At 47.1% G+C, this 15,333-nt stretch overlaps 3 protein-coding genes and 1 long non-coding RNA gene across 4 annotated transcripts in view; 2 read left to right on the forward strand and 2 right to left on the reverse strand.

Moving 5' to 3' along the window:
- The window catches only part of mcee (methylmalonyl CoA epimerase), a 3,812-nt gene extending 831 nt beyond the window's left edge, over positions 1–2,981 (forward strand). Inside the window, exons 2-3 of the mRNA XM_008293090.1 lie at positions 997–1,337; positions 2,414–2,981. Of these exons, the coding sequence (XP_008291312.1) occupies positions 997–1,337; positions 2,414–2,566 (494 nt within the window). The 3' untranslated portion in view covers positions 2,567–2,981. The remainder of the gene's footprint in view (positions 1–996; positions 1,338–2,413) is intronic.
- A 1,412-nt stretch (positions 2,982–4,393) lies between these two features.
- Positions 4,394–7,891, reverse strand: LOC103365615 (ferritin, heavy subunit). The gene is made up of 5 exons (XM_008293091.1): positions 7,592–7,891; positions 6,439–6,544; positions 5,707–5,853; positions 5,286–5,411; positions 4,394–4,829 (listed from the first exon to the last, which is right to left on the reverse strand). Exons 2-5 carry the CDS (start codon positions 6,538–6,540, stop codon positions 4,671–4,673), a joined length of 534 nt encoding a protein of 177 aa, XP_008291313.1. The 5' UTR covers positions 6,541–6,544; positions 7,592–7,891; the 3' UTR covers positions 4,394–4,670.
- Positions 7,892–9,796: 1,905 nt separating this feature from the next.
- On the forward strand, positions 9,797–13,009 carry LOC103365617 (uncharacterized). The gene is made up of 3 exons (XR_520623.1): positions 9,797–9,807; positions 9,904–9,920; positions 12,927–13,009. It is a non-coding gene; the product is annotated as an uncharacterized LOC103365617 (long non-coding RNA).
- On the reverse strand, positions 12,927–15,211 carry rplp2b (ribosomal protein, large P2 b). The gene is made up of 5 exons (XM_008293092.1): positions 15,108–15,211; positions 14,300–14,423; positions 14,172–14,220; positions 13,449–13,544; positions 12,927–13,046 (listed from the first exon to the last, which is right to left on the reverse strand). Exons 2-5 carry the CDS (start codon positions 14,420–14,422, stop codon positions 12,964–12,966), a joined length of 351 nt encoding a protein of 116 aa, XP_008291314.1. The 5' UTR covers position 14,423; positions 15,108–15,211; the 3' UTR covers positions 12,927–12,963.
- Positions 15,212–15,333: the final 122 nt, after the last annotated feature.

Below are 15,333 nucleotides of genomic sequence, written 5' to 3' on the forward strand. Positions count from 1 at the left end.
ATAGAGTCCATCCTATAGGAACTTCTAGTCATCTGTGTCTAAACCGTGACATTTGGCTTCTTTGTACATGAAGCAGGGATCATTTCACTGAATGTGAATGTTATCTAAACATGGGTTTAATTCTTTATTTTATAATCTAGTGCAGATTCCACAACATCACAAATATCAGGAAATGTGTGTTAAATTGTGCGTTTATGCATCTATAACATTTCAGTTTGTGCATCCATAAATACTCGTCTTTAGGTCGATATGTAAACATCATTAACTTTAAGTGCAGGTTTGGAAGGAGCTGGTACAGAATGTGCTTTACCTGTTTGTTGAAACAGCCACTGGAATGAAGCCACTGGTATTTATGCAGCACAGAGTCAGCCACACCCTGACAGGTACAAGAACCGAGGCTCAGACCCAGCAGGTGTCTGTGTGATGATGAAGGCAGATATCACAGATGGAAACCCTACAAGACTCATATAGCAGACAACCTTATCTGACTAGTAAATATGGAAGCTGTGACCCTATGGTATGATTGATGGGGATTAATCTGACTACTTTAGAAATAAAATCATGACTCCAGAAAAGCATACAAGGTTTTCTTTCTTTCTTTCACTTTCTGACGTATATCAGATCACAGTTTCCTTTTAACTACAGTAATGAATCTAAATGCATGGCAGAAATGCCCAGATAGATGTCCAGATGGCCATAAGACCAGGACGGCTCAGGTAAAGCATGTCGGCACCGTGAGAAAAAGGGGCTCGAACTAAAACCACATCAGAGAGAAATAAGTGAAATCAGGCAACCGCTCGATAGCCTCAGGAAGAACTGAAAGCAGGAGCAAAGGTGAGCCTTTAACAATGATTTTAAACTGCCAGCAGTGGGACATGATCTGATAGAAGAGAAGGGAGACTTTTCCAGAGCTTCGGTGTCACCTTTGGTTCTGCTGGACTGATGTCAACACAGCTGCTACCGTTCATCTCACTGTGTTTTCATTTGTTAACTCAGTGGCAGGCATTTCCAGATGTTCTCGTGTCGCGCTCCTGAGGGCGCGTTCAACGACGGCACCCGTCCATCAGGGCGTTCCTGGATCCCTGTGGAAGCTGGGGAGGCTGAACCACATCGCCATCGCCGTGCCTGACATGGAGAAGGCCACGGCTCTGTATCGGGATGTGCTGGGGGCCACAGTCAGCGACAAGGTGCCCCTGCCCGAGCACGGTGTCTACACGGTGTTCGTGGAGCTCGGCAACACCAAGCTGGAGCTGCTCCATCCTTTGGGGGAGAAGAGTCCCATCTCCGGCTTCTTGCAGAAGAACAAGTCTGGAGGGATGCATCACATTTGTATTGAGGTGAGACAGCAGTGTCAGCATGTCAGAGGGACCCTGGCGGACTGTGTGGGTCCCACTTGTACCCTCGGCTGAGACGTTGTGTAACCATGACAATGCAGAACGCTGTTATGTGACGAAGCAGGTGAGTCATGTCACTAATAGCAGTGATGAAGGCTCTGCTCCATTTATGTGTGCAAGTGAGTCAGCATGCATCACAGCGGACAGTCAAACCAGGAAAACACAGGTGTGTCCTGGTTCTCTGATGGCATGTACACACCTGAATAGCAATTATCCACCATCCAATCAGTGTTAGTTCTGTCTGCGTTTGATGAGTCTGTGTCATGAAAATACTCTAATGTCACAATTATAAATTCAATCAATTACAAAAACATAAAAATAGCAGGACCTTTATGCTTTAATTAATCAGCTGTTCTACTCTGTCCTAGAGGTGTTCTTTTGGGTCTTAGGTCTGGAGACTGCACCTTTACAAGGAATGCCAGCGTTTACCTTTTAGTAGAAGGACACTTGGTGCATCTGGTTAACTAAGCTGTAAACACAACCACTATACATTGTTTATGAACAAACGGCAGCAGCTTGTTAGATGTCCACAGCATTTATACAGTCAAAGATCAAATGTCATTGATGATGTTGGCCTCAATAATCCAGCCTCAAAATGTTTCTAATGTTCTCTGGACCAGGTTCACACTGAAGCCGTTCCTCCATGAAGTCGGTCAGAAACCTTTCAGGTTTAACGGAACGCGGCGGCGGCAGTTTGTCAGAGAAAAGCACCGTTATTCTGTGTGTGGATATTCCAGAAAATTCCCGTTTCCATCCGTTTAAATGAGCCTCATAATAAATCTTCTCCAGTAAAGCTACTTAAACTGTTGTTGATCAGTCCTGACGTTCACTGAGAGCATGTGTTCTGGGTGAGCTGGTAGCAGGAGGAGGTCCAGTGTTCTGAAACCAAAGCTAAACCTCTCTGTGCTTGGACACAGCAAACGCAGTGCGAGTCATACTTTATGGTAAAATATGATGAAATGTGCAACACGCGAATTGTAGAAGACGAACAGTTGACAGAGTTGTCCTCTTGGCTGCAGGTAGACGACATTAACGCTGCAATAGCCGACCTGAAAGCAAAGAACATCAGAACTCTGTCAGCGGAGCCCCGGATAGGCGCTCACGGCAAACCTGTCATGTTTCTTCATCCTAAAGACTGTGACGGTGTGCTGGTGGAGCTGGAAGAAGCGTGAACATCTCCATCTGGCAGGAATCATGGGAGATGTTGATCCACATTTCTATCTTCCACAACAGTGTGATATGTGGTCATGATAACAGCTCTTCCTTAGAGCACTTCTCTTTTCAGGCACATTGTTCTTCCAATTCTGTTTCACTTCTGTTCTTTACTTTCCTGTTTGGGTCAGAATAAACGATAGTGTGGTTGGTGTTTTGGTAGTTCCAGTGGATGCTTCGTGACTGAAGCTGCAACGCTGCGATGGCAGTACGTTTGTGTGTAACGCAGTAATGTGATGCTTTCCTGTCACTGCATCACAGTCTGAGCCTTATTCCTGCCATGAAATGTTTCTGTGAAGTGCTCTTTGGGTGAGTTTTCACCCACGTTGCCGTTGGCTTTGTGCTAAAACTTTATTAAAAAGCATTACAAAAATATCTCTTGTACTTCATCCTTACTAGCAAACTGCTGCCAGAACGTTTGACCCATGTCAGCGCTGGCAGATACGGAGGAGATGGATGGATGGAAACTTCTGAAGAAAGTCATAAAAGATTCTAGCAAATATAAATCGTGTTGGTGATCCTGACTGACCTGAAACAGGAACCGTTTTGTCTGATTTAACGTCAGACGGTGAGAAAATAAAGATCGTGTGTCTGTTCATACAGTGGATGTAACCTTCTGGTTTCTACTGTTTGTTGTTGTTATTCAGGTTGGTCACCTGACAAATAGTGTAAATAATAAAGGACTGCATTACTTTAAAAGCAATGAGAGCGTCACAGCTGTTAGACCGACTCCATGCATCCTGCAGGGAGCTGAAGAGAACATGTTGAATATTTAGAAGCAGTTTCAGACCTATCAAAGGCCTACACTGTGCTCAGTGTCATACAAAATGCACAATTTGTGATGTTTGATCATTTTTAAGCACGATCACGACACATTTCTAGTTTCACTGATGCAGGAAGACACGTCGATCTGTTTCAGAGGAAAAGGGCTGATCTGCATAACAACGGTGTAACCTTTAAATATGTGCTCTTCTGTTCGGTTTTCCAGATAGGGTGCTAGTTTTTGACTTGTAGGTGAAACCCGAATAGAGAACACAGTACCAGAGCACAGTGTGGTGAAGCGGTCCAGTCACTGCTTCTCAGCCTCCAGTAGGGCTGTTCGTTGGGTAGAAGCTGGTTGACCAGCCAGGACTCAGTGCTGCTGGTTGTGGTGTTCATTCAGCCACCACTAGAGGGACCCACTCCTGCATCCGTGACAAAAACACGTCTGGATCACAGAACGGGGAACTCCTGGTGACGCAGGCTCGCTCTTACAACATGTTGTTATGGAAAGAATGAGTCCGAGGTGGACGTTCCGTGATTTACTGTTAAAGCTCTTCAGAAAAACAAGCAGCAGCTTTAGGAGCTCCTGTTTGCCACTAATGCTTCAGGGAGCCGTGGAGGCCCGACGGCCGACGGTACTACTTAGCTCCACATCGAGCTGCTTACTCAGGAGCTCTGGTGTACACTTTCTGGAGACCACAGGCTCTGAGGAAAACTGTCGTCATGTTCTTCACGGTCAGATAAACACAGTGATTATGTTCCTGCTTGGGTTGGAGTTTTCTTGAACTACCAAAACCTTTGTTCTCCATTTAACACAATGAGAACAGCCAGAGGTCTAAAAATGTTGAAGTTGTGAGAATAAAAAGCCCCATTACTGGGATTTGCATAAGACTTTTACCCAAAGGTGTTAACTGGCTGCCCAGTTCCGTTTTTTGTGTGGTGATGGAAGTGAAAGAGATCGCTGGTGACAGTTTCAGTTATGGAGCTTAATTTAGACCAAACATCTGCACAAGAAACAAAAGCCATCAGAATCCAGAGGGTTCCATTTATTTGGTCGGATTAACAACTCCTGGCATAAAACACAGCAAACGCATTAATGAAGGAGCGTAGCAGAGCGCGAGGTGAAGGACGGAGCAGGCTGTGAACACACCAGCTCACAGGGTTCATAGAAGTGGAGGAAACGGCGCTAATGACATGAATAAAATGGGACGCTGAAATGACGAGCCAGGATCATGCAGATGGCGTGAAAAGCAAGATACAAACATACATATAGAAGCGTTTAGAAATGTGGTGTGGAGGGATTTAGCTGCTCTCTTTGCCCAGAGTATGTTTGTCGAACAGGTACTCTGCCATGCCGTTCTGCGGGGCGCCCATGCGGCGCAGGTTGGTCACCCAGTCCGCCAGCTCTTTGATGGACTTCACCTGCTCGTCCAGGTAGTGCGTCTCGATGAAATCACACATCTGAAAGAAAGAGTTTTGTTTTAAAAGAAAAGAGCTCTGGCACCTAAACTGACAAAACTGAATCTCTGTATTGTCATCTTGCATCGAGTGATAATTCTTTCCAGACTATCAGACGAGGATGTTCTGGAGCGGTTCAGACACTTGTGGCTCTGTCACAAGAAACTTGGCATGAATACTGCGACAGCCGAGTCAGATGGAGTCTGCCGCAGAGCGGGTTTACGTTAAACCATGCGACACAGACCACATCACATGTTGCACAACTAAACGTTAAAATGTGCAGAATTTGTAGATAAACAATCTGATTTCTGTACAACTCAGACGTCTTCAGCAGTTTCAAAGTCCTTAAACATGCCTGTTCTAATAAGTGATACCTTACTGTTGAAGATCTGGGACTGGTTCTCACCAACTAAAACCTTTATGGTGCTTTGCAGCCGTCCAGCCACACTTCATACTCACATGTGGGTCGTTGTGATCGGAGCAGAGCTTGTGCAAGTCGAGCAGCGACTGGTTCACGCTCTTCTCAAGCTGCAGGGCGCATTCAAGAGCCTCGACGCCGCTGCCCCACTCGTCCCTGTCTGGCTTCTGCAACACAGCGATGGGACACTCAGTCATGAGCCGCAGGAGGTCAACGACCCGATCCAGACAGCAGGCTTTCTGAATACTACGAAGCGGGTTTGCAGTTTAACGTTTTACTCAAGCTCGGGGGTTGTGTTTGCGTGGCCAAAGAAGATAAGCGGCACGGCACACTCACGCCCTCTCTATCGGGTCGGGCTTACACTGCCCTCGCTATCTGGGCCTTATGATAGCCCAGAACAGTCTCACACCCAGGCGGAGGTTAAAACACACCTTACGCTGCATTTATTTTCAAAGCCCATACCCTGATGTCTTGTAGGAAGATCCTTCCCCCCCTCTGGTTCTGTAGTTTCATCAGCTTCTCAGCGTGCTCGCGCTCCTCGTGCGACTGGTCGCGGAAGAACTTGGCGAAGTTGGCCAACGCCTGGTCGTCCCGGTCGAAGTAGTATGCCTGTGAGGAGCAAAGAGGGAAATGTTGGTGCTGCTGGAACTCGTCAAGTCGTTCACGTGAGGCCGACATGGCTTCAACGTGTCTGAAACACGACAGGTGGATGCACTCGTTCCTCCACGCAGCTACAATGAGCCATAAACGAACAGAACAGCATTTAATGAGGGTGAGCGACGGAGGAGGCATCGTACCCTCTGCACTTGTCTGTGTGCCATCTCAGAGGGAACTTCAACCTTTGTTCTATTGCTCAGCGACACAACGTTCAAACAGCAGATATCTAACATCCACTCACTCACAGGTGTAGTGAGTTCATACTGCTGTGGAGACGGTGTGATGGCCGTACGCTGCTCATCCAGACGGCCACACGCGTGTTGTCGGCACACTGACCACATGGATGGTGGATAAGAACACGCAGCACTACAGCTACGGAACCACGGTCCATCTGTTTATAAGCAGCTGTCATCACTTCTCCATAACAACAGACAGACACAGTTCCCCTTCATTCACCACTTCTCCCTGTCCCACTATCTGCTCCTGTCCAGCTGACCCTCTGCTTCCTTATCACGGGTCGACCGGCCCGACTCTCACCATGGACAGGTAGACGTAGGAGGCGTACAGCTCCAGGTTGATCTGCCTGTTGATCGCAGCCTCGCAGTCCTGATGGAAGTTCTGTCTCACTTGGGAACTCATGGTTCTGGAAAAAAAGGAAAGATCACAATTACCATCTAGAAAAAATATCTGAGTACTCTTTGAATATTTAGACAACGTGAAGATGGACCGGGTCGCCACGGCAGTCCTCTACTGAACAGAACTGAACCGTTGTCTCTGCGGTGCGTTATCGGAACCTGAATACAGGAGTTTGGGTTTGAGATTACCGACAATACCACTCAGGCTGTAAAATGAGCCGAGCCGTATATGCACAGTTCTACGGCTCGTGTTCTGCTCATCCCCACATAGAACACCAGACGGACTGTCGGTACCGTCCACACACTGCGCATGCTGTTGTCTCATGTGGACCTGTGTCTGTTGCCTCCTGACTTCATGGTCACGGCTATGCACCAGAACTAATCCCGACATGTGTAGCCTCACTTGGTACCGATGGCGATTCTGTTGATCAGAATTCTGATTCTAGTCCAGTCTTTTCACAGCTGCCGGTACCATTCTGAAGCTACAGATGTTCGGGACTGGAACTGAGAGCTTCGGACCCTAACCCGAACCTCACACCACGGACCCTTGTGACGGGTTCAGAACCATCTGTGGGTGTGCTGCTGAGCGTCTGAAGCAGAACCAGAGCTGGAGGCCGTGGTTCCGGGTTTCATGCTCCAACCGGCCATTTCCTGAGCTGGTGTGGCCCGGATTCCTGTTGTTCTGTCAGGCAGCATCTCACCACGGAGCCAGCAACCAGAACCAGTCCAGAAACGTCCAGCGGTTCCTTCGCCTGCTCGAAGAGTCGCGTTAACGGCGACTCGTGTGGCACCGGAAGGTCTGACGACACCTAAATATAAAACCCGGTTCTGCTGAGGAGGTCCCGGGCTGTTCTGGACCATGCCTGGCGCTGAAAAGACTGCGCAGAGTCTGGACAGCCAACTGCGCCACGGCCCACTGGCGGCAAGGTGATGAACGGAACCAGGGCTGCTAGCTGGACACGGACCAGCACCATCGCAGAGCTCGGTGCTGGTCCAAAAGCTACACACAGACACACACATATGCGAAGACTCGAGACGTACAGGTGTGTTCTTACCAGTGTTCCTGGCAGGTCGTCTCGAGAGGAGGTCAAAGCTGTCCGCGCGCCCCGTTAGCAAAACAAACAGTTAGCTTCCAAGCTAAGTGTGTCGGACAGCCGAGCTAGCTGACGCTGACCGTGCGTGAAGTCGGAGTATTGGACGCTGTCGGTGGAAGTGGCTGCTGCCGTCTTGCGGGGTCTGAAGACAGTTCAAAGGTTTCCGTTCAAGCACTGTTGAAGCAGGTAACCTTCACCGTCCGCTAGCGAGAGGATCGTCTGAGTTCGTGGCCCGAGCGTCCCCACATAAGCCAGATGGTATGGGCCGTGACGTCACTAAGGAAGAGGGCGGGGCGTACAGGCTGAGCAGCAACCATAGTAACAAAGCACGTGACGCACGTACACTTGTTTACGTGAGTTTTTCTAATTCATGCCACTGACTGGAGATCAGCACCGGGCTGGAGGTACCGCGTTCTGTGTCCAGTCTCTGTAAGTTCCACCTGATTCTGTCCGGCCCAGCAGGGTAGAGCGCTGTTATACAAGTAATTAATGCAATTAATCTCAAAATATGACCCTGCTCAATGACATCAGTCCTCCTGATGTCTTCTTAGGCACATTGAAGGGGCTCCAGTCCCTCTTTGGCAAGTGGAAAACACGTGACATGAACTGGTCCTTTGCAAACCACTGGACTGCTGCTGGAGGGCACAGAGCAAGTACAGATGTAAGGATGTTCGCTCCCGGTCACTTATGGGACACCGTTTAGCACATCATCAGATCAGACTTTGAATTCAACACATAAATTACCTCAAACAGATAAATCGGGGATTAAGTCTCCTCCTTCATCGTTCCCCTCCTGACCACTGGGTCATCAGCTTCCAGGGATGTCCGTGGATGATGCTGCCGTTACTCATCTTTAACTGGCACTGAAATGCTTTTGTTGGTCTGAGGAAATCTGGAAAAAAGTGGTTTGGAGGTATGATGATGTCATATTTTGACAATAAAAATCAGATTCTGTGTTCATTTTACATGAATATGATTATTTTTTTTTACTGTTTTCTCCAGTCATGGGGGCGGTTATCCAGGCATCTAAACAAAAACATGAGCAGTGTTTGTAATATGTGAAATTCTAAGAGTCAAACTTGTGATGAATTCCTCGCTACCGTAGGTTCAGTATCCGTGATACGTGCTGATTTAAGATTAAGTCAAGAATTTCAACATCAATGACAATAAAATGATAGTAAAGTTATAACTTTGTCTTATGCCCCTTCATTTAAAATTACTGGGCAATAATTAAACCGTTACAAATATTGAAATACGAATAATAATTCTGTAAGTCATGTCTATCATTTATGTTGCATTTAGGATGAGAGCAACATAAAACCTGCATTCATCCCACGTTTGTGTTGGTCAAGCTGGAAGCTGCCCTCCAGGTTCTACATTTAGTTTTACAATAAAGCTCGAGTGTGTTGTGATCTAATGTTTACTGCAGCAGACTGTATGTGTACATATGAGACTGATCTAAAATATATATATCACCATGAACTGAACTATGGAACAGCACAAAGCAGGTGAAGGTCCACCTCCAGCAGCACACATCCTAGAAGCCAAGAACATAACAGAACCCTCAGAAAGGAGCCCTCTAGCACATTTCATGATCACAGAACACAACCGGTGTGTTTCCAGCTCATCCTGTCAGATCTTTGTCGTGTTGCTGCTGTGAGACGTTCTCTTTAAAACTGGTTTCTGTTGGGTTCAGGACCGGTGACACTGGATCAGCCACAGTTTCCTGCTTTTTCTTCTTTAGAAACTCTGTGATTTTGGTGGTTTCTTTTTCATGTTCTTTTGCAAAATTTCAGTTGCAGTTTTGCACTGAAGAGGTCAAACAAAAGCGGAATCGCATTCATACATGTGGATGTTATGCAATACATGCCGGGAACACTGATTCCACTGAACTGCTGCGTCGAGTCTAAAGCACTTGCTCATCTGTTTTTTTAGAGCGACATTGTGCAAGGCGAGTACAGTCTGTGGTGTCCTATCAGGAGGACGACTGTGGCGGCAATGATTTGTGTTTCCACTGGTTTTTAGTTGGTCACCAAACCTTTGCTATCATTTTTGAAGTCTCACAATTGGGTTTTTTCACTTCCTGTGGCATTTTTTTGCTACTTGGAGCCCTGACACGGATAGACACAGCCCATAGAAAGAAAAGGTTTTGTTCAGCAGCACTCGTTTGTGTTTTAGTGAGATTCTCAGGAATCACTGCAGTCTTCACTTTGTTGGCTTAACTTTCTATTTGTGGGCCTGTTTTTTTCCCACCCAGCATATTCTTTGTAAAGTTTTTTTGTTTTTGATTGTTCATAAGGAAATGTTCCACTTATCAATTTAGAAATAACTGAATTCCTGAGAGGCAATGCGATTTAAAAATCGTTTGAAATTCAGCTGTTATTGCACAGGCGTGTGCTCACTGTACACGCTAAAGTACAGCTTGTTGGAAATACTTCAAACTTTTAATGCAGAGCCTTGTGACAGTTTTTTTTTTTCAGTTTTTTCTTTTTTCACTATTCTAAGTCCTTCATGAACCAAGTGTTTGTTTTTAGAAAAAACACCTGAACCCTGTTTAGGACTTCTGTGACAAGGACATGTCAGAAAATTGAAGAGCAAATTAAATTTGAATCCCCCCAAACAAACAAGTTAGTGGCGGCTCGAACTAGCTCATTTATTTTAAAAGACTCTTTAGTATTGGAGGCTTGACAGACAAATCAAGTTTATTTATAAGTTGAGGACGAACTATCTCTACAGCTTCAACTTATCCGCTAACTCAGCTTTCACAACATGAAATGACTCATCTCTGCGTGTCTTTTTTATCATGACATTAGCAAAGTTAGAAAGTTGGGGATTAAGTAATCGCCACATGACGGCACCAGAGCCTGACTAACGGGCTCATTGACACACAGCAGGAGCTGTGGTGATAAAAGTTAATCATTTAAGCTTGTTCTGTCACTATAAAGGCAAGTTAACCAGGATGCCAAAGACATCTGGTTCACTGTCTGCTACGTAGTCATGAGGTTCTTTCAGGTAAACAGTCACCATATGAGTTGGGCTCCAGCCCCCCTCGACCCTCGTGAGGGTTAAGCAGTGTATAGATGATGGATGGATGGATTAGTTCTTATAACGTGTGCTGTAAGACAGGCCACGGTTTTCTCCCTCAGATTTTAGACCATGTCCTGAAAACGGACCCAGTGCCAGATCCAGTTGTAAGGACACTGTTACTGATGATGGTACGTTGTGCATCTTCCTGCAGTTACTCTGAGTGAGTTCAGTAATATGTGGACAATATGTGCTCCGCTGTCACAAGGACCGTTACAGGAAATCATTCCTGCCCAGAGCAGTAACCCTGAACAACACCTCACCTCTGTCTGGCAGAGAGCCTTCTCAGCTCTCTGTCTTTGCACTGTTTTTTCAATTTGCACATTTTGTACAGTTGTTTTATTTTATTCACTTATTTTTATTTTGAATTTTTTTTTTAAATGTTTAACTTTAGCTCTTTTTCTGTTGTGACTGGTGTTTTTTCTTGCTGCTGCTGTACCACAGTAATTTCCCAGACTGGGATAAATAAAGTATTTTTCTATTCTACAAGTGTTTGGTCTCAGACGTAGGGGAACACGTGAAGTTGGCTAAATAACATCCATCCATCCATTGTCTACACACCGCTTAATCCTCACTAGGGTCATGGGGGGCGGAGCCTATCCCAGCTGACTCAGGGTGAAGGCAGGTTCACCTGGACAGGTAACCAGTCTATCACAGGGCTACACTTAGAGACAGACAACCAAGCACACTCACATTCACACCTACGGACAATTTACAATCACCAATTAACCTCAGCATGTTTCTGGACTGTGGGAGGAAGCCGGAGAACCCGGAGAGAACCCACGCTGCACGGGGAGAACATGGAGACTCCACGCAGGAAGATCCCGGGTGTCCCTCACCGGGACGCGAACCGGCGACCTTCTAGCTGTGAGGCAATAGTGCTACCAACTGAGCCACCTTGCAGCCCTCTAAATAAAATTTTTTAGTAAAAAGAACTTAAACAGGGTTTATTGTATTTGTTAAGAAAGTTGGGCCTAGAATAGGAAATTATTATTGTTATTATTAATAAATGATTGCAGCACCTACTGCAGGATGGTGAGGCAGATATGCCCGGGTTAGCTGAGGAGCACATCTTTCTCTTGTCGCTGCTGGAGGTCCAACAATAAAAATCGGAACCTTATTAGACTTCTGGATTAGAACATAGAGCACACAATGAAGTCTGATTTAATTCTGTTTGTTAGTTTTAACCCAGTCGTACCCATCCAGGTCTAACTTTATCTGTTGTCTTCGATGGTTATTGAGCAGTGTGACCACCGTGTGGCGCTGCACTCAGCTGTCTGGGCTTCCTTATACAGTGGGAAGAACTTGATTAATCAGGGAAACTGTTTTGTAACAGCTGCTCGAATTCAACAACTTAAAAGCAAAACAGGTGAACATGAAGTTGGTCTCCTGAAGTGAGGAAGCGGCTTAAAGAAGAAGAATCATTGACATTCATGGTGTTCACCTTGAACCCAGTGAACTACAGAAACGGACTGACCTGACTAACGCTAACTATGGAGAGTTTGTGCTTTCTTGTCGTAGCGCATTATCAGTCCTGAGCTGGAGCAATGTTTGTCTCCTTCTGAAGTCCTAGAAATTCTTATGAATCAAAGCTGACATTTAAATGTGGTATAGATGTGCCCTGATCTCTGGAGTCACACATCTGTTGGTTTCAAAATAAGCTTGTGCATGAAAGGTTGAATATGTGTGTAAGGCTCAGACTGAGAGGCATGTAGACGAACTCTATTGGTGTTCAGCATGAGTTGTCATAGCAACAGGTGCCTCCTCTCCATGTCACCTGTCGCCATGTTGGTCTACAAACTATCCGATCCATCTTGACTTCTGGCCCTGCAGCTGATGCTTAAACGAGCACGAGCAGCTCCGACGGCAGCGCTTCACCTGTAGCAGTAACGGAGGCGCCACCACCACCAGCGGCTGTCTGTCCCCATGAACAATCAGGAAGAGTGACAACAGCGGGACCCCTTTTGTAGTGAAACAGTGAACAGCGCCATCTACTGTGCACTTGGATCTGTTACATGCATCACGTTGGTACCAGTCATCAGAACGCTGCGCGTGCATGAAGCCGTCACTGAATGTTCAGGTTTCAGATTTTAACATCCTGGGATGTCACCGGTTCCTCCACAACCATCTCACACCTTTCTGCCCCTGAAAACGAGAACGCTCACGCTGCAAACAACCTTCAGCAGAAATTAAAGACAGAAAAGGCTTTGAGTGTTTTTTTATAAACTTTATTCATCAGATGAAGAAGTTTAGTCGAACAGGCCGAATCCCATGTCGTCATCGGACTCCTCAGACTCCTCCTTCTTCTCCTCCTTCTTCTTGTCCTCAGCAGCTGCAAAACAACAAGCGCTTCAGATTATTTCCCGCCGTCACCACGGTGACACGTTTACTTGCTTTTAGGTCACTGACGGAACCCAGACCATGAGCTGGACTGAAGTGGTCCCGTTACCGGCGGGTTTGTGACGTGTTGCAGGATTCATGTGAAGTCACTGTTCTTCCAACAGAGATCCCAGTTACGACACATTTTTCCACAATGCTCCACTCAGAGCATAAACTGGACCTACAGGATTTTGTAGGCGTGTGGTTCAGGATAGTAAGTATGTACATGTGCATCATTTATGTGTGTGAAGCATAAACATCGTGGGCTGCACGTCGTCCTGTTTACATCCGAGGTGAAGGCAGCGTGCCAAGCGCCACTGATGCTGACAACAAGGTGCTAAGCTGCAATGCTCACCTGCAGCAGGAGCTGCGGCTCCACCTGAGCCAGCAGCTGCAGAGCTGGCCACAGCTACGGCGCCGCCTGCTGGCATGCTGGCCAGCTTACCGTAACCTGAGGAGACACAAGTTGGCAGACATGAAGCTCAAGTGATAACACGGACACTCAGCAGTCAAACAGGACAGAGGGCAGGAACAGCATCTCTATCCGACATCATCCGGCCGTTTGGTTGCATCGTGATAATCTGATTCATGGAGTCTTTACTGGTCTCATCTTTGTTCATTTACGCTTCAGTACAGCTACACAGCTGATGACTCCCCCTGAAGGTTCATATCCAGCCCAAAGGTGCAACCTGAATCCTGCCCAGCTTGAACGAGGTGTAAATAACGGCCCACCACAGTTCCTGTCCACAGATGGGTTGTGAATCGTATTTAGAGAGACCAGGTCTACGTGTTAATGCTTAAAAACAACCGATTCCTTGTAGTTTGGGACTTCCGACAGTAAAACTGGGAATATATCAACAAACTGTGCATCTCATGTTTTTCTAACAGGCAGTCCCAGTTCTGCTGCTGAGTCCAGTTCTGGGAGCGAGCGCTGCTCAGATCCCTGAACTGCTTCCACCTCTTCTTCTGTTTGTCACCAACCACCTGTTCAAGAGCCTTCTATCAGCTCTGAGGAGACAAACTAAATCCATCCCTACACACCAACAGGCACCAACATCCTGACCAGGGCAACACTCACCGCTGGCGATCACCTCGTTCACGTTCTTGCCCTTCAGCTCAGTGATGACCTGCAGAGAGACACACCAGGTTATTCGGGCCGGAGAGCAGCTGCTGGTGAAGCTGCAGGCCGACAGCAGGCGGCTCTACCTTGTCCAGACGTGTGTCATCAGACTCGATGCCGACGCTCTCCAGGATCTTCTTGATGTCCTTGGCCTCAGGACTCTCGTTGCCGCCCAGGGCAGCGAGCAGGTAAGCAGCAACGTAACGCATCCTGGAACAGGACAGAAGGAAGAGTCAGACAGATACCTCAAACACTGACAAGTTTCCTCAACTGCTGCACAGAACAATTTCCAACAGTGCAGAAGCTAAAACCGACTTCAATGTACAATAAATCCAGCATGTCCTCTAAGTCCTGGACCGGTGCTCCTGTCCAGTCTGGCAGGACCAGGATGAAGCTTCTGGTCCTTCATGAACAACTCAAGTCAGGAACATGCACAGAAACTCTCTTTATCCAGAGTGAAGCTCTGACTGTATGGACTACCAGCTCCACGTGGACTCATGGCAGCAGTCCACTAACAGAAGCACAGAGACGGACCGGCACCGGACTCATGGACCTTCTCCTCCATCCACAGCGACCAGTGCTGTCTGGGCCTACAACACCGGACGGATCAGCAGCCGCCAACGAGAGCCCGTATCTCCTAGCATTTACAAGATCTCTACTGGTTTCTGCCTTCAGCTGCTCTGGCAAACTGGAACCAGACCAGCAGCCGCTCTCACGTCCATGTGGCGGCGCGTGCTACCAGCTAGCTTAGCATCTTAGCAACAGGAAATAACTCCGCAGAGCTGCATCTTTGAGGCTTTCTGACTGCTGGGCTTTAAAGTTCACTTATTTGTTGTCTCCTGGGGCTCTTCTCCCAGGAGCTACTGCGCTAAGGACAAGAGAAAAGACACTCACTTGGGCTGGTCGGGTGGACGCGTGTTCACTCGGAGGGCAGACGGGCAGAAAGGAAGCTGCGTCCCCGGATGAAGGCGGTCCTAGACACTCTTCTTCGTGGACAAATAAAGGTAGACACACGGCAGCGTGGAGGCCTGCTGGCCCGGAGGGCGACTGCAGCGTGTTCTAGCACCTTCTGTCCATCCTGCTCATTGTAAACCTTTCACATTAAAATCCGTCTGAGAAA

This window comes from Stegastes partitus, unplaced genomic scaffold, assembly GCF_000690725.1.
Source record: "Stegastes partitus isolate 25-593 unplaced genomic scaffold, Stegastes_partitus-1.0.2 Scaffold857, whole genome shotgun sequence".
Taxonomy (NCBI): Eukaryota; Metazoa; Chordata; class Actinopteri; family Pomacentridae; genus Stegastes; species Stegastes partitus.